The sequence below is a fragment of the Nelumbo lutea genome, chromosome 7, assembly GCF_056320005.1.
Source record: "Nelumbo lutea isolate HS-2025 chromosome 7, American lotus-T2T, whole genome shotgun sequence".
NCBI classification, from domain to species: Eukaryota; Viridiplantae; Streptophyta; class Magnoliopsida; order Proteales; family Nelumbonaceae; genus Nelumbo; species Nelumbo lutea.
In genome coordinates this window covers 22,378,247-22,400,728 of record NC_142690.1, presented here as the reverse complement: position 1 = coordinate 22,400,728, position 22,482 = coordinate 22,378,247, and the positions used below count along the sequence as shown (strand labels likewise).

Genomic DNA, 22,482 nt, shown 5'->3' with positions numbered 1-22,482 from the left:
TTGAAGAGAGAAGGAAGAGAGAAGGAGAGAAGAGAAGAGAAGTTGAAAAGAAAAGAGAGCAATAATCTGGCCGCCCCCTTCACTTATTATTTATACTAAAATAACAGAACAATACAAAGACAACTATGCCCTTATAGGGCGACAAAACATAAAACAACATATATAACACTCAAAAACATAATAAGAAATTGGACTCACATAACTACTGTGGTTCCACCTCCTATCTAACAACTAACATAAAACATCTACTCAGAAAAACAACATAAAACTAATTAATCTTCAACACTCCCCCTCAAGTTGGGAGTAAATGCCACACATTCCCAACTTGCGTGGATCGTGTTCAAGCTTGTTCCTTGCCACCCCTTTAGTGAGAACATCAGCCAGTTGCAACTCTGAAGAGACATAAGGCAAACAAACTTCTCTGGTTTTTGTCCTATCATGCTGAATTGGATTGTGGGCAATATTGATTGCAGCTTGATTGTCACAGTATAACATCATAGGTTCCTCTGCTTTCACCCCAATCTTTCTCAAAAGAGATCTAACCCAAAGAAGTTCTGAGACACCATGAGCCATGTACTATACTTAGCCTTTGCACTTGACCTTGCCACAACCGCTTGCTTCTTACTCTTCCAGGAGATCAAGTTTCCACCTACATAGGTACACACTCCTGATGTAAACCTCCTGTCATCTAAGCATCTTGCCCAGTGCTGAAAAGAATTCCTCTGCTAGGGTGTTTTTTCAGATATGCAAGTATTCTCTCAATAGCTTCCTAGTGCTGAACCCAAGGTGCATGCATGTACTGACTCACAACATTGACAGCATAAGAATAATCTGGTTGTGTCATACACAAATACAACAGTCGGCCCACCATTCTTTGATATCTCCCCACATCCTTTACCAATTCACCATCCACACCATTAATTTTATGATTTGGAACAATAGGAGTGTTTGCTGGTTTGGTTCCTAGCTTTCCAGTCTCTCGTAGTAGGTCAAGTACATACTTTCTCTGTGAAACGAAGATCTCATGCTTGGATCTTGCAACTTCAATCCCTAAGAAGTATTTGAGCTCACCAAGATCTTTGATCTCAAATTCTTGTTGCAATGATTTTTTGAGATCATCAATCTCCTCCAGATCATTTTTTGTCACCACTATATCATCCACATACACGATTAGAATTGACTCCAAAGCATCTCTCCTATTTTCAAAGAGGGTGTGATCAGACTGTATTTGTGTATCCAAAATGGATGGGTGCCCCTCTGAATCTGTCAAACCAAGCCCTAGGTGACTGTTTCAACCCATCCAGAGATTTTCTGAGTCTGCACACCTTTCCTTTACCAACATTTTCATAAAAGTCTGCTGGAATGTCCATATATACTTCCTCCTGTAAGTCACCATTGAGGAAAGCATTTTTGACATCAAGCTGGAACAAGGGCCATGAATAGATTTTCTGAGTCTGCACACCTTTCCTTTACCAACATTTTCATAAAAGTCTGCTGGAATGTCCATATATACCTCATCCTGTAAGTCACCATTGAGGAAAGCATTTTTTGACATCAAGCTGGAACAAGGGCCATGAATAGGTGGCTGCTAGAGATAAAAGGATACGAACTGAACTCATCTTAGCTACTGATGCAAAGGTTTCCAAATAATCAACACCATAGGTCTGAGTATACCCTTTTGCTACCAACCTTGCCTTGTACCTCTCTATCTTGCCATCGGCCTTATACTTCATTGTGAATACCCATCAACATCCGACTGTCTCCTTGTCTGGGGGAGATCAACTATTTCCTAAGTTTGGTTTTTGACCAAAGCATCCATCTCATCTTGCATGGCTGTTTTCCACTCAGGTTTGGAGAGAGCCTCAATAACATTCCTGGGTATAGACACAGAATCCAGGGAAGAAAAGAAAAACACGGTAGGAGGGTGATAAGGCATTGTAGGAAAGATGGTGTGAAATGTAGTGGGCTGTACACCTTCTCTTTCCCTTATGAAGTGCAATGGGAAGATCGAGGTCAGTGGGATCATATGCAACAATGGTGTTAGGAACAAAAACATTATCATCAAAAAACATAACAGGCTCAGGCTCAAGAGGAATATCTGGAGCTATATCTGCCAAATCTGAAGTTTCAGAAGGACTGATAGAGAGTGGTGTGGGTCGAGGATGTGTGGAGTCAACCATCATCTGCCGGCGCTAATATTGCTGTGAGACTCGCCCGTAGTGGCTCAGGTAATGAAACTGGAGGTGCAGGTGGTGGCTGAACTGATGGAGGCACCACAGAAACAGGCAGAGGAACAGGTTGTGAGTTCTCCTCCCTAAAACTCTCCCTCTGAGGAGAACCACTCAAGAAGAAGAATGTGGATTCAAAAAATGTAACATCCATAGTGACAAATATGCTCATTGACACTGGACCATAACAACAATCCCCTTTTGGTTCTAAGCATGCCCAGGAAAAACACATTTCTTGGCCTTAGGATCCAATTTCTTGCGATGAGGGCTAATAATGTGAACAAGAGAAACACAACCAAAAACCCTTAAGAGGTATATGAAATATCTCTCCATCTAGAAAAAGAAGGCTAAATGGCACCTTAAACCCCAAAGTCCGTGAAAGAACACGGTTAATCACATGTACGACTGTAAGAACTGCATCTCCCCAGAACTGCACATGAACTGAAGCACACACCATAAGACTCCTTGCCACCTCCACAATGTGTCTGTTTTTCTTCTCAGCATCTTCATTCTGTTGCGGTGTATATGCACAACTGCTCTGATGAACTACACCATGTTCTAAGAGATACGTGGTTAGGTCATTCTCAAAGTACTCTTTGGCATTATCTGATCTAAAAGCCTTAGTTCTCACTCCAAATTGTGTGAGAACCATTTGGTGGAATTGTCGTACTAAGTTAGGAACCTCATCACGTGATCTCATCAAATATATCCAAGAGTATCGTGTATAATCATCCACAAACAAGAGAAAGTAACGGAATCCTCCCATGGAAGGGATTTAATATGGTCCCCATACATCAGTGTGAACAATATTAAAAGCAAAAGTACTTCTTTTATTACTTGGTTTAAAAGACTGTCTAGAATGCTTTCCTAACTGACAACTCTCACACTCCAAAGTAGATAATTGAACAGACTCAAACAACTTTGGGAAAAGACATTTCAAAGAACTAAAAGAAAGATGTCCCAAGCGATTGTGCCAAAGCATAATCTGGTTCACTGACTCTGACCCACTATTATTGCTGCTGCTAACATGATGGCCCTGATGTCTCGGAATCTCATCCAAAAGGTAGATTCCATTCACCTCATGACCACTCCCAATCATCTTCTTTGACTCCAGATCCTGCAAAACACAATTATCAGGAAGAAAGGTCACTGAACAATTCAAATTTTTTGTCAAAGAACTAACAGACAATAGGTTGGTATGAAATCTAGGGACATGTAAAACAAAAGACAAAGTTATATCATTGGTCACTCTAACAGTCCCCTTCCCAGCAATAGGCATATGTGAACCATTTGCTGTAGACTCTATCTCTACCAGAGCACAACTGATAGGAACTAAAAATGGTAGGGGCATTAGTCATATGCTCAGATGCTCCTGGGTCTATAATCCAGGGAGGTCCCTCCTTATCTGAAGTGGATGCAAGATTTACAGTTGCATATGGACTACCTGTATGTGCAAAGGAAGTGGTGTAGTTGGTGCATTCTGCTGTCCATCTGGAAGACTAGAGCTGGGTGAATCTTTCTTACTCATAAGCTGTCCAAACCTCTCCAGTTCTGTTCTCACTACTGCTACTGCAATGGATTCCTAATCAGTTTGGGAGAGAGGGGCTAAAGAGTCTTCTGTAGTGGCTACATTTGCATTTCCCTTCTTGTTTCTTATCCGAGCAGGCATAAGATTTGGATGAAGCTTCCAACAAGTGTCCCTGGTATGCTTAGGCTTCTTGCAATAATCACACACCAAGTTTTTCTTATCTTCCCTTCTAGTTTCACTACTCCCCCTATCTCCATTCGGCTTAGGTTTTGTTGTACCAACCATAGCCGACTGGTCAATCCCAGGCTGTCTCAGCATTACATTCCTCCTACTCTCCTCTTCAGAGACAAAAGCATAGTCCTGAGAGAGTGTCACACCCTCCCTAGAAAGAATATGCTGCCTAGCAATGTCAAATTTAGGGATCAACCCTTCCAAGAACTCAAAAACCCTATTCCTCTCTACCAGTTTGTGATAAGTTGCTGTGTCATTTACACTTTCCCATACCAAAGTTTCTAAGTGATCTATTTGCTACCATAGGGTTTTCAGCATGGAGAAATACACAGCAAGAGGTTTTCCTCCCTGTTTCATACTTATCACCTGATTTCTTAACTGATAGGCTCTGGCTTCATTTTGCTTATGAGAGTAGGTTTCAGTCACTCCATCCCAAATCTCCTTAGCAGTATTAGCCAATAGGAAATTTTTTGCAATATGAGGTAACATAGAATTACACAGCCAGGACATTACCATGTAATTCTTTTGCACCCATCGAGAAGAGTTTGTATCAGGTTTCTTCTCCTCCCTAGTGAGATACCCTAATTTTCCACGGGCACCAATAGCCAATTTAGCTGATTGTGCCCACTCCAAATAATTTGTACCATCAAGTTTTACTATAGTAATGATCCCAGACCAAAAAATATCACTACTACCTCCAACACCTAGTCCCATAGTACCGGTAGATTTCATCTCGGTATTCCAACTCTCCATTTTACTTCAAACAATTCAACAATAAGAAAAAAATAGATTGGAGACCTTCAAAAAATAATTTAATACCACACACACAGAAACCAACCCTTCCAAAATAAGAAAACCCTCACCGGAGGGAAATCTCTCCTCCCCACACCTCCCAATAGAGAGAAAAGTGAATCGATCACTCTGGGAGGCCTAGAAAATTTCAGAAACCAAATCGCTCTCTTCAAAAAATCAAAAGAAAACTAACAATACCTGGGTGCCCAAGATCAGATCAAAAACAAAGAGTCCAACTTTTTTGGGACTCTTCTCCGTACTCCAGTTCTTCCTGATTTTGATGTTGAACAGTAGATCACCTTCCTGATGTCTAGATACCACAAAAAATTCCAAGAATTGGGCAATCTATAGCAGATCGATCAGCCCTTTACTACTTCATGCAGTCGACTGATCTAGGGCTGCATGAGAATGCTTCAAGAAACCCTAGCCGATGCTCTGATACCAAGTAGGAATCTGCTGAATTAAAAAATATGAAAGAAAGTAGTTTCTTGAAGAGAGAAGGAGAAGAAGAGAAGTTGAAAAGAAAAGAGAGCAATAATCTGGCCGCCCCCTTCACTTATTATTTATACTAAAATAATAGAACAATACAAAGACAACTATGCCCTTATAGGGCGGCAAAACATAAAACAGCATATATAACACTCAGAAACATAATAAAAAATTGGACTAACATAACTACTGTGGTCCCCACCTCCTATCTAACAACTAACATAAAACATCTACTCAGAAAAACAGCATAAAACTAATTAATCTTCAACATATATATAATTAAAATATTATATATAATATAAGCTCAACTAGGCCCGTGAGAAGCTTGGTTTGTATCCACCCTTACAGGGTCACATTTGGTAAGAACACAACAAAGAGATGATTATGATGCATTCTTTAATTAATTTTCCAGCTGTATTCCGGGGAGGCATTGTTTGGTCATGTGAAGCTAATAAAAGAGAAAAAGCTTCATTTGTTTCGCACAATTCATTCACCCAATTTATTGTAAGACCTTCTATCCATGTTTCTCTTTAAATGATAATAAATCTTCTGCATCAGTGTTAACGATAAAAAAAATGTTAAATATTTACATTCCTGAAAGATGTAATGTTTGTATATAGAGCTATTTGGATGGAACCTTGCATAGTGTTTTCACCCCATTGGAGCCTGCGGCAAGGTCCTGCCATTCACTTGCTGCGACGTTGGTCTGCTGATAAACGCTGTTTGCTTGTTCTGGAGGTATGCTTATTCTATAATTTGTATCACCAATATAAGAAGGATTTTTTTGTCTGATCTTCTTCCATTTGATATTTTTCCATGCATATTAAGACAATTAGTAAACTTCCTATTGATTTTTTAGAATTGTTGAACTAAATGGTAAAATGATCATACAACTTGCAGCAAGGGGTGGATGCTGATATAGCACTTTTACCTTTCAAGCCTATTGCAATGAAAGTCCTCCAATGCTCATTTCTCTCTGGAATAGAGTAAGGATTCTACATTGTCTTGTGATAGTAATTACCTGTATAGGAAGCATGCTCAAGTTTACATAAACAGAGATTTCATGCTCTCCTTTCTTTCCCCTACATATGCATATCCCATTTTATGGCTTCTTTAGGGTGAAAGTACATGTATCTCAGATTATTTTAAATGCTAGAGAGAATATCGTGAAGAGAACTAATGGTTTGGTATTTTCTTGGGTTGAGATTCACAAATAATACAAGGGATTATAGTTCACATTTTTTTTGCTTGTATGTTTATTTTCTGTGTATATTCCATAGCTATTTTTTGTTTGCCTTTTTACTGCATTATATACAATTTCTGAAATCTTGTTTAGCATGAGTTTGGCATTATTGTGTTGCCTTTTCTGATCAGTACCCATAATTACAATCAGAGGTGTGCTAAAAATACCTGTGTTTGGGTTAGCTCCTGCTATCCTTCTTACTATCCCCCCATTTTATTTACATCCCACCGTCTCCCATCCTGGGAGACATCCTCAAATATAAATGATTCATTTTTTCTGATGATTGAATCCACTTGAAAGTTGTTCTTAACTTTGTGGCCAGATATTTCAATTCTTTTATAATGCAGTCATATACCCAAGAGCCTGTTTTGTTATGTTTAAACCATCACACAATTACCCTTAAGTTCTTTTCCTCTACTGTATCCTTATAATTTAGGGGTTTATCCAATCTCAAACCATGCTTAAAAAAAGTAAAAGAGCTCCTCTAGAGCCCCATTCCAGTCCCTAAAGGTCCCTTTAACCCTTCAAATAGTAACAGATTCTACTCTAATCAACCCAGATTTTGGTCCATAACTCTTTCTGGGCTTCAATGACCAACTCCGAGATCTCTAAAAATTTCTACTAACTGGGCCTAGTTATTATGGGCCCTTCTTTTATTTCTTTATTATTGTTGGGCTTTAGTTGTCATGGGCCTAAAGCCCCTGTTATTTGTTTTATTGGTTTACTCTAGGAGCCAGACTTACTAGGGGCATTCTTGTAATCTTCTCTTACGAAAGGGGTAAGGAGACAACCGTGATTTGTTTTCTACTTTTTTCTTTTATTAAACATTTTTTCCAGCATTGACTGTCAACTTGGTATTAAAGCAACCTTAACTCTCTCTCTCTCTCTCTAATCCCATTCAATGTGTATGGAGGGCTAAGTTGATAGTTGACTGATGATTCATTCAGCCTAGTTGGTGGAAGGTTTTTGGAGATTTTTAGCCCAAAACCCTACCCGACTAGATAAGGATTGGAGTTGAGGGTGAAGGGGATCCTTTGAAATTGGCGCTCTGGGTGTGAAGGACTTCTTGGAGGACCTTAGTAAGATTGGTCTAGGTTGGAAAATTTTCTATGATAACTGGTAGTAGCGGTTGAGTCTTAGTTTCTCCCAGGATGCCAGGTAGTGTGAAACTTTGTTTTTCATTGATTTTTCCCTTCTTGGGTGTTGGAGGATCATAGTTGAAGCTTCAGTCTTTCATTTATTTCTGTTTGATCAATGGAGACAATAAATCTAGATGGCACCAACTATTTAGCTTTGCAACTGGGGGATACCTAGTAGGTAGTAAAGAGAAAACTAAAGACAGAGGATGTGCAACCACATATTAGTGGACACATGGGAATTACCCTAGTCTTAGAAGATTAATGTTGCAAGGGCATTCAAGCAAAACAATGAAGTCAATAATTTAAGACATGGGGAGAGGCCTCTAGTAGTATACTACTCTATGTTGAAATCCTTATGGATGAGATTGATCCACTTGAAACCATTGTGTGGAAGAGCACCAAGGATGCAGAGACATAAAAGAAAGGTGGTGGAAAGAAATATGGTGTTTGAGTTCCTTACAGGACTTAACCTGGAGTATGACATTACGAGGCAAAATTTACTCTCCAAGGATGATGTTACATTGTCTAAGGCATATTCCTTGGAGGGTAGTAAAGAGAGTAGAAAACAAGTGCATCTTCAAAGTTCTTTTATTGATCATTTTGCTAATGTTGGTGTGAAGTTGAAGGGTAGTTAGGATCAGGAGAAGGTGGTCATATGTGATTCTACAAGAAGCCTAAGCATACTAAAGGTACATGTTGGAAATTGCATCCTCATTTGATGCCAACAAGGTTTAGAAATAACCAGAAAGGTGGAAATACTAATGTAACTGTTGTACTTGATAGTGAGAAGGGATCCAATGAGGGAGAGTCCATGTGGAGCAGTTAGCCATTGTGAGGCCTGAATTGAAAAGTATGGGAAACTCCTCAATTCTGTAGGCAATTCAATATCTAGCGTATTTAACCTTTTTTGTTCCTATGAGCTTTTACCTGGCCCAAATAGGATTTTTATCTGTTGGATTACTCCTATCTACTTTCAAAAAAGGCTGACATTTGAGCCACTGAGACCCTTACCCTACCTACTGTCCTGCATGTACCTAAGCTTAATACCAACCTTCTTTCTAGTAGTAGTTTGACGAAATCTTTGAATTGTTGTATAATCTTCTTTCCCACACATTGTGTTCTAAAGTCTCGGAAGGTGATTGGGAGTGATTATGAGGTGAACAGGATTTACATGCTTGACATGCCTGAGATGTATTTTTTTCTTCTTTGCCCCTTTTATTTCTTGAATTGTTTAACAGTGCCAGTCCTTCTAGTCTTCTAGTCTTTGCCCCATTTACCTTCTATGAGGGTTTAAGAAGAATTCATTTTGTTTATTGATGATTTTCCAGATATACATGGATCTACTTGATGCGTTCTTGTGATGAGGCCCCGAAATTAATAAGACAATTTCATGAACTTGTTCTCACTCAATTTTAAATTTGTATCACGTTATTCTGATCCGATAATGCTAAGTTGTAATTTGAGAAATGTCTTTCTGCTTCTCTTGACTACTTTGGAGTTATTCATCAAAGCTCTTGTCCTTGCACACCCTCAACAAAACGAGGTAGCTGAAACGTAAAAATTGACATGTTGAAATTGCTAGAAGCATTTTGTTTGCTTCCCATGTTCCTATAAAATACTGGGGAGATGTTCTTACAACTTCTTTGATTGATGATTTGCAATGATTTAAAAGGTGTGCCTACGCACTCGCCTAGGTCCTAGGCGCATCACTTCAAAAGGCACATGCCTAGTGCGCCTAGGCATGCGCTTGGTGCGCCTTGCACCTTAGCTGTACGCCTTTTTAATTTTTTGTGCCTTTTGTCCTTTTTTGAACCTAACAGTTGGATGGGGGGCTTTGCTCTCGGACCCCAAACCCCCGACCAAGCCCCTGAAGAATTAACAATGTAAATAATCTTCTTAAAAGACAATTAACATTGTAAAATCATTTAAACTTTTGTGTAAGGATTAAGAATTTTTTGTGCTTTTTGTCCTTTTTTGAACCTAACGGTTGGATGAGGGGCTTCGCTCTCGGACCCCAAACCCCCGACCAAGCCCCTGAAGAATTAACAATGTAAAATATCTTCTTAAAAGACAATTAACATTGTAAAATCATTTAAACTTTTGTGTAAGGATTAAGAATTTAAGACCCTAACATGGATTTGTTTGGGCTTGCCTTGAGGAGCTTGGTATAGAGGCAGCTTGCAGAATCAAGAATGCAAGAATTTACATCGCATTAGCAAATTAAGGAAAAAAGAAATTGTGGGTTTTACATGCTTGAAACTTTTTTAAATGTTTGATTTTTTTTTATTTTCATTTGAATAAGCTTTACATGTTATGTTTATGCATTTAAATTTTTGATAATAGTTTTTTTTTAAAACATTTATTTTGAAATTAAATTTTATTTTTTATTTATATTATTATTATTATGTTTTAATTTTTGCATTTTTTACTTTTTTGGCATTTTTTAGTTTTCGGCATTTTTTGTATTTTTGCACCTTGCCTCGAAAAGGCACGTGCCTTGCCTTGTGTGTCAAGTTATTGGGTTCAAATCTCCTTTTAATCTTCTTTTTCCTGATGGAGACATATTGCTATCTCTTAGTTTTTGGTTGTACTGTTATGTGCATATTCCTAGTTCACAGAGACAATTTGAACCTAAGGCCAGGAAATGTATCTTCCTTGGGTATGCCTCCACATAGAAGGATTATTATTGTTATGACCCTCGTAGTTTCACTTGGTTTGTTTCCATGGGTGTCACATTTGCTGAGTTATTTCCTTTTTATCCAATTCCTACCTAGGGGGAGAAGTCTCCTCTTTTTGATATTACTCTTCCAGCTCATATCCCTTGTGACATCTCCAGTGAATCACCCCTTATTCCTAGTTCTCCAATTCCTTCCTTTGACTCTCCCCTTCTTCCCTCCCTGATGTTCCCTTTTTGTCTACCACCCAACCAGTGAGAATTTATTTTCGGCACACACATGGGTAGGTTGTTTCCCCGCCATTTTAAGGGCCTCTTGTACCTTCCATTACTAATGAGGTGATGGATCTGGCACCTTCTACTTTGCCTTATTCACCCATTATACTAAACCTTGACCTTCCGTTGCCATAAGAAAATGTAAACGTAAGTGTACTGCACATTGTATCTCTAATCACCTCTCTTATGGATGATAGGGGAGTAGTTCAGAGGCTTGTTGGAAAGTTGTTATTACCTATGTATGACACGACCTAATATATCTTATGCAATCAATGTGATTAGTCAGTTCATGTTGCTGCTGAAAGGATATTTTGTTATTTGAAAGGATCTCTACGGAGAGCTCTTTTGTTTGCTAACCATGGACATGGGAGGATAGAGGCATATACATATGCAGATGGGGTAGGTAGCATTGATGATGGGAGGTCTACATTTGGATATTGTACCCTTGTTTCTGGTAATTTAGTTTCTTGGAGAAGTAAGATGTAGGGTGTTGTGGCGAGGTCTTCAGCAGAAGCAGAATATAGAGCAATGGCTCATGGGGTGTTAGAACCCCACTTAGCATGATAAGAACCAAACATATTTAGGTAGATAAATATTTTATATGGGAGAGTGTTGAGATATTGTGCCGGGCAACTCTTTCACTATAATTAAAAAGAAAAAGGAAAATGCATATAACTAAAAGAAGTATTCTAAATCTAATCAAAACTTGTAGTAGCAAGAAGGACAAAAGTTAAAATGGCAAGTAACTGACATATTTAATGAAGAGAAGATGGCTGAAGGACTAAAAGGAAGACAAAGAGAAAGATACTAAAAGTCTTGATTTTCTTCTAATGTACAATTGTATTTCTTCTAATGATTCTTTGAAGGTTTATTAACTAATTCAATGTCCTAGAAAACTTTCTTGGTTTTTTTTGATTTTCCAAATACTTAGTGAAGTTAGAGAAATATCTCTGAAATTTTACCATCTCTACATGGAAAAATGTCCATTGATATTGTAACCATGAACCGTGCTCATAAATAACCCATGATGACACTTGAATAATGAATTAACTCATTAGTGATCCTCTAAAAACTAGTTTAATGTAAAGAAACTAGAAATTAGTGAAAATAGTAAATCGTGATTTTACTATGAATAGCAATTACAAGGATAGAATACTATACATCGTAAGTTTGAAAATCACCATAAATAGCAATTTCAATATAACAATAAATTTCTAGAAAACTTGATACCATATTCCAAAGACACCTACAACTTCAATAAAAAGAGTTGCATTTTTAACTAGAGGCCACTTTTTGTTTTCACAGATTCTTCTCCTATGAAATTCTTTTGAGGCAGGAGTTAGCCAAAAGAATTTTTAAGGCCATTTCTTCTGTTCAAATCTATTAGCTTGCTTTTGTGCTTCCAAAGAAACTCAAACGATCTAACCAAGTATATGATGAGTAAGTGGAAATCAGATGTAGCGCTCTTCCAAGAATCAAAGTTGAAGGCAATAGATGCAGCAGGATTGGTAAGAAGTTTATGAGATCAAGGTCAGGTGCGGTGGTTTAGTAAGCCAGCTAGGGGCAGTGCAAGAAGTTTGTTGACTTTGTGGGATAGGTCTAAATGTAAATTAATTTCTTCTCATGTGGGTGAATTTACAGTCTCTGTGGTTCTGGAAGTGGAGTGGGGTTTCAAGGTATTTTCACTAACGTGTATGGACCGACGAATAGTGGGGAGAGGGAGGGGTTGTGTGAGGATCTGTTCGTAGCCGGAGGTAACTCTAAACTGCCTTGGGTTGTTGGAGACTTCAATGTAGTGAGATTTTCAGAGGAAAAAAATAATGGCGATGGGAGATCGAGGGATAGAAGAAGATTTGCTGTTTTTGTAAATCAATCTGAACTTTTAGACATGCCTCTTATGGGGGCACAATACACCTGGACAAATAATCAAGAATCCCCAAATCTGTAAAACTTGACAGTTTTTTAGTTTCCTTGAGTTGGGAAGAGGCATTCCAGCAAATAAAACAAGCGCCTCTTCCTAGACCTATATCGGATCATTCTCCAATTCAGTTACTATGTGGGAGGTTGGAAAACCAGGTGGGAAGCAAACCCCCCTTCAAGATGGAAAATGCTTGGTTTGAAGAGAAAGAATTGGCTCCTCTGCTTATGTCAAAATGGGCAGAGTTCCAAGTGGAGGGTACCAGCTCCTTCATTTTGGCTAAAAAGATCAAATGAATCAAAGAGGTGCTGAAATCTTGGAAAGTGGACTTTCAAGGAAAAGCTGAAGCGTAGAAGAATAAGTGCCTAGAGGTAATAAAAGATCTGGATTCGTCTGAAGAAGTGGGACCCCTTAGAGAGGAAGAGAGAAGGAAGAGACTTTTGGCCAAAGTGACTTTGAATTCCATAGCATACAAGGAGGAGTTAAAGTGACGGCAAAGAGCTAAGGTTAAGTGGCTTAAAGCGGGGGATAAGAATGCCGGTTTAGTTTCTTTGGGGCAAGTGTGTGAAGAATGGACAGAAATGAAACACATTGCCACTAATTTTTTCTCGGAGTTGTTCAAAGAAAACTTGGTAAGGAGGCCTTTTCCAGAAGACCTTAATTTCAAAAGTCTTTCTGTGGATCAGCAAAGGGAGTGAGAAGCTCCCTTCACAGAAAATGAAATATGGCAGGTAACTAAAAACTAGGGAAGTGAGAAATCTCCAGGGCCAGATGGTTTAACTAACATCTTTTATAAACGGTGCTGGGAGGGGATGAAAGGGGATTTGCTGAAGGTGTTCCATGACTTTCACCAAAATGGCTCTTTGGTTAGAAGTTTGAACAGCACCTTCATTTCCCTTATACCTAAGGTCGATGGCTCCTCAGTGTGATCAATTGAGAAGAATCAGTTCACTTTTTTTTCCGGGTAGACATATGTTGGAGAGCATGTTGGTGGCAAATGAGCTGATTGACTCAAGAATACGAGAAGATAAACCAAGGCTGCTATGTAAGTTGGATTTGGAAAAGGCGTATGATCATGTAAACTGAAAGTGTTTGGACTTTGTGCTGAAGAAAATGAACTTCGGGCAGAAATGGAGCAATTGGATTAATGGGCCAAGAGCTGCGGAAAACCAAAGCCTGTGCATGGGAGTAGCCAGCCTACCTACCAAGTTTACAAAAAAAAAGGGAGAAGCCACGTCAGCAAGAATGTAGTCCTAGTGGCTGACTGTTAGAACAGAATAACAGTTCTACAACAAGTTGTAACCATCTTGTAACAGACTGCAACTGTAAACAACTTACCTGTCTACAAAAATCCGAAGAAGAAATAAAGAGGCACAAAATTCCATCTGAACAAATCTCTCTCTCTCTCTCTCTCTCTCTCTCCCTCTGAATCCCCTTTTCTTCCCCTCTCTCTGTTTCCCTTCAGTTCCTCTTCCCTCATAAGCTTGGTTCACTCTATGAACCTTGAGTTAGGCAGCACCTAACAGATTGGTATCAGAGCATGACCAATACGCGATCTACAATAATGGAGGGCCGAGTTGATCAGGTGGAAGTCGAGCTCCACCGAGTTTCTGGTGAGATGCGAGGTCTTAAGGATACTTTAACAGTAATCTTGCAAAGATTGGAGCAAAGTCCGCCGGCTGAAGACAGGGAAATTGACCAAGATCGAGTTAGCCAAGGAAGCAATCGAAGAAGCAGCTCCACCCTGGAGAGAAACACCAAACTTAGCTTCCCAATTTTCTCAGGCGGAGACTCCATCCCATGGATATACAGGGCGGAAAGATTTTTTGAATATAACGAGACATCTGAACCAGACAGGGTGGCATTGGCAGCAATGCATTTAGATGGAGATGCCATCCTCTGGTATCAATGGTACCGTCGAGGACACCCCCGTATTTCATGGCTCGACTTCACGGATGCTCTGTGCATTTGATTCGAGGCTTCTGGTTATGAAGATTTTGACGAGAGTCTTGCGAAGATAAAATAAGTAGGAAGTGTTTGTGACTACTAATTGGAGTTTGAACGTCTATCATTGAGAGTCCAAGGGTGGCTGGAGAAGGCTTTTGTTGGAGCTTTTGTGGGAGGACTCAAGGAAGAGATCCGGTTGGAGGTCAAGGCGATGCACCCAGCAATGGTAATGGCCGTAGCAGCCCTAGCCCGCACCCAAGAAGAAAAGATAGCTCGAGCCCAACGTCTAAACAGGCCCTGGCAGCAAACGAACAAATCATTTCCTACACCAAGACCGGAAGGGATGGGGTTCGGTAAAGACAACAGCATATTAGGCAAACCACCAGGTAACTTAGGATCGAGTCCCGTAATTCCATTCAAGAAATTAACGTGAGCAAAAATGCAAAATCGTCGGGACAAAGGTCTCTGCAACAACTACAAAGAAAAGTTTGTCCCCAGTCATAGATGCAAAACTCAACTAGCCTTCCTGTTACAAACTGAGGAGGAAGAGGAGGATCAACAACTAGAAGAAGGATCGTCAACTAAAGAACACTGGGCCGAGACCATACAACCAGAAATATCGTTACAGGCCTTAGTAGGGTTCTCATCACCCCAAACCATGAGGGTGACGAGTTTAGTTCGGGGTCTCCAGGTGTCTATCCTAATCGACGTTGGTAGCACTCTAAACTTTGTAGCCGTTGTGCTAGTCAGACGATTAGGATTGCCAGTTCAGCCCACAACCTCATTTAAGGTCCATGTAGCAAATGGGACCTCACTCCAATGCGATGGAATTTGCACAGGCATTGGGTTACGCGTCCAAGATCAACAATTTCAGGTTGATTTGTATCCCACTAGAGTTAAGTGGGGCCAACATCGTATTGGGAACTCAATGGTTGGCTGCAGCAACTTGGGCCTGTTCTATGCGACTGAGCCCGTTTGTCATGGATTTCATGATAGAAGGGACAAGAGTACATTTGCAAGGCCCCTCAGCTAGCCGAGCCAGCCCAATAAGCTTGGCAGCCATGTTGAAAGAAGCACGAGACCCAAATCAGCTCATTATCTGGGGATCAAATCATACAGGCCCAACGCTATCTCAGGCCCAGGATACAACAACTCAAGCTGAATACAAACAGCAGCTCCGCAACATCCTCCAGCAATATGCTGCAGTTTTCAAGGAGCCAACGGACCTACCTCCAACAAGGGACCATGACCACAGAATCCCACTATTGCTGGATGCGCCTCCTACCAATGTAAGGCCCTATCGTTACCCTTATTTTCAAAAACAAGAAATTGAAAGGCAGGTTCAGGAACTGTTGGATAAAAATTTTATTCAACCCAGCCACAACCCATTTTCTTCACCCGTTCTTGTCAAAAAGAAAGACGGGACGTGGCGATTTTGTGTGGGTTATAGGGCACTTAATAATATTATGGTTAAGGACCGCTTTCCAATTCCAATAATAGATGAGCTACTGGATGAACTCAAGACTGCAATTTTTTTTTTCAAATTTGGATTTACGGGCTGGATACCATCAGATTAGAGTTCATGAAAGTGACATTCCAAAAATGGCCTTCCGGACTCATGATGGCCACTATGAGTTCCGGGTTATGCCATTTGGCCTTACAAATGCCCCAGCTACCTTCCAAGCCTTAATGAATGACTTGTTCATGCCACATTTACGTTGTTTCATATTAGTCTTTTTTTATGACATTTTGGTGTACAGCCCCACATGGGCCCAACATTTAGTGGATTTGCAGATCACCCTAGACATTCTGTTACAAAATCAACTGTATGCCAAAGAATCGAAGTGCGCCTTTGGGCAGGGCCGTGTACATTATTTGGGCCATGTGGTGGAAGACGGAAGGGTCTCAGCAGATCCAAACAAGATAGCTGCTGTCCAACAGTGGCCAACGCCACGTAACACCTAGGAACTCCGGGCATTCCTAGGACTCACAGCGTACTACCGACGCTTCATTAAAAGCTATGGGATAATTGCAGCTCCACTGACAACCCTTCTAAAGAAGGACTCATTCAGCTGGGACAACAAAGCCCAAGTAGCATTTGAAGCCTTAAGAGCAGCAGTGTCATCCCCACATCCCCAGCAGCTCTAGTCTTACCGGATTTCAACAAACCATTTGTGGTTGAGTGCGATGCATCGGGACTGGGCGTGGGAGCAGTGCTGATGCAAGATGGTCAGCCCCTTGCCTTCTTCAGTAAGGCATCATCCATCACACAAAACCACTCTTCAGTCTACAACCGGGAATTGATGGCAGTTGTATTAGCAGTTCAGCATTGGTGCTTCTACCTGCTAGGCCGTAAGTTTGTAATTAAGATTGATCACCAAAGTCTGAAATTCCTATTGGAAAAACGGGTCCTTTCTCCTGATCAGCAGCGGTGGGTCTCAAAGTTAATGGGCTTTGATCACACTATTGAATACAAACCGGGAGCAACAAATAGGGTTGTGGATGCATTGTCACGTCAACCCAAACATGGAGTGGGGAGCATACTCCAATTGCAGGTGTTCCAACAACCAACAACAGCACTATGGGACCAACTAAGGGAGGCAGCCGACAGTGATAAGGAACTCCAAGCAATAAAGACACAGTTGTTGCAACAAACAGGGGACAAACCGTGGTATTCTATCCAAGGGACAGTGCTGTACTATAAAGGGATAATGGTGTTACCAGCGGACTCAGCACTTTTGGACCAACTCATAAACTACTTCCATGCGACACCGATGGGTGGACACTCAGGAGCCCTACGCACATATAAGAGTGTCGTCACAATTTTATTGGAAGGGTAAAAATCCATAAGGAAATACATATCTACATGCCAGGTATGTCAACAATGCAAGTATTGAGGCCCAATCCCCAGCTGGCCTGCTAAAATCATTACCCATACCCAACCAAGTTTGGGAAGATATCTCTATGGATTTTATAACAGGCCTACCGACCTCTGCCGGTAAATCAGTTATATTAGTAGTGGTTGATCGCCTTACAAAATACAGCCACTTCTTAGCACCGTCACATCCAATTACTGCAGTTACAGTAGCTAACACTTATGTGCGGGAAATAGCTCGGCTCCATGGGTTCCCAAAGTCTATTGTTTCTGACAGAGACCCAGTCTTCATCAGCCTCTTTTGGAAAGAACTTTTTCGCCTCCAAGGTGTACAGCTCAGCAAATCCACAAGCTACCATCCAGTCAGATGGGCAAACGGAGGTGGTCAATCGTTGCTTAGAAACATATCTACGATGTTTCACTGGAACAAAGCCGAGACAATGGTTCAGTTGGCTGCATTGGGCTGAATGGTGGTACAACACTACTTATCTAGTATCGGCTGGATGACCCCTTTTAGGGCATTTTATGGTCGTGATCCACCTGCACTGATTCCCTATGAAAGGGGCTCCATAGCAGTAGAACACCTGCTAAATCGAGACAGCATTCTACAGGAACTTAAACAGAACCTACTCCGGGCCCAACAATCGATGAAACAATCATATGATAAACACCATAGGGAAGCACACTATCAAGTTGGAGATATGGTTTACTTGAAATTTCTTCCCTACAAGTTGCTTTCTGTACAAAAACAGAGATGGAACAAATTGGCACCTCGCTACTTTGGACCCTTCAAGATCTTGGAGAAAGTTGGACATCTTGCATACAGATTGGATCTCCCACCAGATTCAAGAGTGCACCCAGTCTTCCATGTCTCAGTTCTAAAAAAATGCCTGAAACCAGAGGCTATAACTCAACCACATCTTCCAAAATTCTCAAGTGACATGAACCTAGAAACAGAGCCTGTGTGTATCACTAATTTCAGATGGGTCAAAAAAGGCTCCCACATTGTTCCAGAAGCCTTAGTTGTGTGGTCACAACTACCGGAAGAGGATGCCACATGGGAACCCTATCTACAACTGCAACACCATTTCCCCCATATTGACCTTGAGGGCAAGGTCCAGCTTAACCAGGGGGGTATTGATAAGACCAAGAGCTGCGGCAAACCAATGCCTGTGCATGGGAATAGCCAGCCTGCCTACCAAGTTTACAAAAAAAGGGAGAAGCCACATCAGCAAGAATGTAGTCCAAGTGGCTGACCGTTAGAACAGAATAACAGTCCTACAACAAGCTGTAACCATCTTGTAACAGACTGCAACTGTAAACAACTTGCCTGTCTATAAAAACCCGAAGAAGAAATAAAGAGGCACGGAATTCCATCTGAACAAATCTCTCTCTCCCTCTGAATCCCCTTTTCTTCCCCTCTCTGTTTGCCTTCAGTTCATCTTCCCTCATGAGCTTGGTTCACTCTACGAACCCTGAGTTAGGCAGCACCTAACATACTCTTTGCTTCATTGATGCGGAAGTTTATCATCTGGAGATTCTCTTAGGGGTGCTCAGTTGATTTGAAGTGGTCTCGGGTTTGAGAGTCAATTGGACTAAGAGCAGACTGATTCCTGTGGGAAAGGTGGTGAATCTTGAAGAGTTCACAGAAGTTTTACCTGGTTAGATTGGATATTTGCCCATTTCCTATCTTGGCCTCCCTCTTGGAGCTAAATGTATCTCTGTGATGGTGTTGGATCCAGTGGTAGAGAGTGGAGAGGAAGCTTACTTCTTGGAAATCCAAATATCTGTCATTGGGGGGCAGAATCACGTTATTAAAAAGCTCTCTCTCTAATCTTCCTTCCTATTTTCTATCTTTATTTCCAATTCCAGTCAAAGTAGCTCAAAGAATTGAGAAAATCCAGAGAGGCTTCCTTTGGAGGGGTTGGGAGGAGGAAAAGAAATTGCATCTGGTTAACTGGGATCAGGTATGTGGTCCTAAGGAGAAAGGGGGTTTAGGGATCAGGAAGCTAAAGTTATTTAATAAAAGCTCTTTTGGGAACAGGAAGCTAAAGTTGTTTAATTGCGGCAAAATGTGATACTGACAGGGGGGACTGATTAACCACTAATCAGTTGAACTCATTAGGTTGCTCCCTATATTAGAAAGTCATGGAAGTTCTCCCTTGGATTCGCAGTGGATTGACTCCAGAGGTGGGGAATGGGAATAGGCTGTAGTTCTGGAAGGATACTTGGTGTGACAGTAGACCTCTTGCTGAAGTTTTCCCTCAGCTGTTTTATATTGCAGAAAATCAGAATGGTTCGGTGGCTAGTCAGTTTGAAGTGAGTGGGGGTACTATTACTTGGAGCCATGCATTTAGAAGGTCATTTCAGGACTGGGAAATTGAGAAAGTTGCAGATCTCTTGTGGTTGCTGTACAAGCAGCATAGTTTTCAAGGCACTAAGGCGAGGCTAGGCGATTGGGGGGCACCTTGTTGCCTAGTCGCCTAGGAGATGGATTTTTTATGTTAAAAGCATAGATCCTAGGGTAGTTCCCTAGGTACCATAACCATATTTCTTTAATAATTATTCATGATTTTCATAAGTATAAATTTCATATTAAAGTATAGAAAATCAACATATTCATGAGAAGAAAAGGAAGAAGGAATATATGGAAAAGAAGAAAATAAAAAGTATTGGTAGTAGTTGTAGAAGAAGAATATATGGAAGAGGAAATGTGCTGATTAGATAAAATTTTTAGTTCTTCCTTGTTGGTTCAGGTTTTTAAGTCTCTGAGGGTTCAATACAGCATTTAGCAATGTTTGTGTTGATTAAACCCTAATAAATAAGAAAATAATAAAAAGAAATTAGTATATAAACACACAAAATAATTATTTTAGTTTAATAATGTCTATTTTATGATTATAATCTCAAAAAGGAATGAATAAATAAGTATTTTATAGTAGGAAGTAGAAAACTGCTAGGCGATTAGGCGGACGACTTGTTGCCTAGGCGTCGTCTTGACAACTATGACAAGCAGTCCATAGACTTGTCGTATGAGGACTCTTGGAGTTGGAAGTATAGTGCGTATGGTATTTTCTCTGTTAGTTCTTTTGCTGGGGCTCTGAACGGAGCAATTCAACCAAAAGTTCCAGCTGAGAAATTTTGGAACCCTTCAGTGCCCTCAAAAGTGAATGGTTTGGTTTGGGCAGCGGTTCTGATAGATGTCTTACCAAAGATTCCCTGGTTAGGAGGGGTGTGCAGATTCAGGACCTGCTGTGTGTTCTATGTGGCCAAGTTGCTGAGGACAGCAAGCATCTGTTCATTCACTGTTCTGTTACAGCTGCAATCTGGAATCACTTTCTGTCGGGATTGTGGCTTCTATGGTGTATGGTATGTTCTGTTTTGGATATGCTATGGAGTTGGGAGCTTAAAGGTAGTTCAAAGTTGGCGAGGTGCATTTGGATTGTCATGCCTGCAGCCATTTTATGCACAGTCTGGTTTGAAAGAAACAGAAGAATCTGTCAAAACAAGGCTTCTAATATAGATTGCTTGATTGCCTTTGCTTTTGGCAATATTTCCTCGGTAGCTGTGGCTAAGGGCCTTCAAACTTCTGTCTGTTCTCAGTTGAGATCCAGGGACTTTCTCGAGTTATGATGTACTGTAGGTGGTTTAGTGTGTTTGGCTCCTTGTCTTGGGGGCTTTGGTTGTAATCTGTTTTATCAGGTGCTCCATGAATAAAATTTTACCTTTCTCCAAAAAAATAAAATAACTTTGGGTGAAGGGACTTTCCCTTCCACATGATTATCTAACAAATGTAAATCTTTTAAATTTTGAATTCAGCTACCATATCTGACATAACCTTGCTGGAAGTTTTGTAGCCACAGCTGTCTAAAATCAGTGTGTACTTCTGTTTGACTTCATGAATTTTAAAGCAATTCTGTTTTGTTTGTAGGATGCAGAAAATTCAACCTTTGCTGGAGATATTACGGCCAAAGCTTATCCTGGTAGTGAAATCTAACAAGATTCCCTTTCGGACATGTCATTAGCTTTTATGGAAGAACTAGATGAGAATGCAATTCTTCTAATTATAACTTTGCCATTTAGTATTTTCATTTTTTTCCTGATGCTCAACACAGTTCCCAGAGGACTTGATGGCACACATGATCACTTCACATACGGGTTCATCTGTATATTTTGGCTATTCTGAGAATGAAACAATATGTGTACCAAGGTCTAGGGATGAGTTTGAAGTTGATTTGGCAACAGACTTGGTGTTCCAGCTACAGCCAAGAAGAATAAAGCAGGAAAATGCTGCCATTGCGAGGCTTAAAGGAAAGTACCTTGTACATCATGGACGACACTTGCTGACATCTGAAAACGAGCCTGTTAATCATTCACAGAGCCGACTGCTGTTGCAATGGGGTTCCCTTGACCTGACTCTTCTACTGTTAGCTCTAAGAGAGAAAGGCATCAACGGGTCTATAGACAACGATGGAATGGGAGAACATAATGCTTGCTTTCTACGCATCTATGAGCCCAAAAAGGCTTTGATAGAAACCACTGGAACACTTACTGTAGTCAGTGCAGTTGACGAGACTTTAGCCTCCATCATCTTTCAAACCATTTGCAGTGTTTTGGATGCTATTTAGAAGAACGTTGGGTCTTTTTTATGTCCATTCTTGGCAATCTCCTGCCATCTAATGTTATAACAGTTTTTTGGTCTGAAAAAGTCTCGAGCTTCATATCAGGGAGCAGTCACAGTTATCGGAGGAAGAGATAAGCCCGATTACTTATTTTTCCTTGGGCTCAGTTTGAAAAGAGTAGAAATACAAATATGTACAATACAAATACATACACAATAATACAAAATACAAGGTTTTACACTTTATATATTTGCATTTATACTCCTTCCAAACCATGCCTCCTTGCTATGAGGACACTTCGTACCAGTTTTGTTTTGGCAAATGCTAATATGTTGAAAACACTAGACATGCTATGGGAATGAACTGACCCCCGCCCCTCTATTGCAAGGACATAGCATTGGATGCTGAACTGCACTTAAAATAATCTCATTCATACAATAAAGCAAATCAGCTTGGGGACAAATTGGCCAAAGGAGGACATAATGGGAACACATATTTTGGAGAACTATTTAGGTCTTGA

The 22,482-nt window shown here is 40.4% G+C and overlaps 1 protein-coding gene across 4 annotated transcripts in view; it reads left to right on the top strand.

The window, feature by feature from the left end:
- Positions 1-22,207, top strand: part of LOC148845626 (integrator complex subunit) — a 46,618-nt gene extending 24,411 nt beyond the window's left edge. For all 4 annotated transcript variants that reach the window (XM_088953045.1, XM_088953044.1, XM_088953047.1 and 1 more), the window contains 5 exons: positions 5,681-5,772; positions 5,889-6,006; positions 6,169-6,254; positions 21,272-21,323; positions 21,456-22,207. In XM_088953045.1, the coding sequence (XP_088809171.1) occupies positions 5,681-5,772; positions 5,889-6,006; positions 6,169-6,254; positions 21,272-21,323; positions 21,456-21,968 (861 nt within the window). In that variant the 3' untranslated portion in view covers positions 21,969-22,207. The remainder of the gene's footprint in view (positions 1-5,680; positions 5,773-5,888; positions 6,007-6,168; positions 6,255-21,271; positions 21,324-21,455) is intronic.
- The last annotated feature ends 275 nt before the right edge of the window (positions 22,208-22,482 follow it).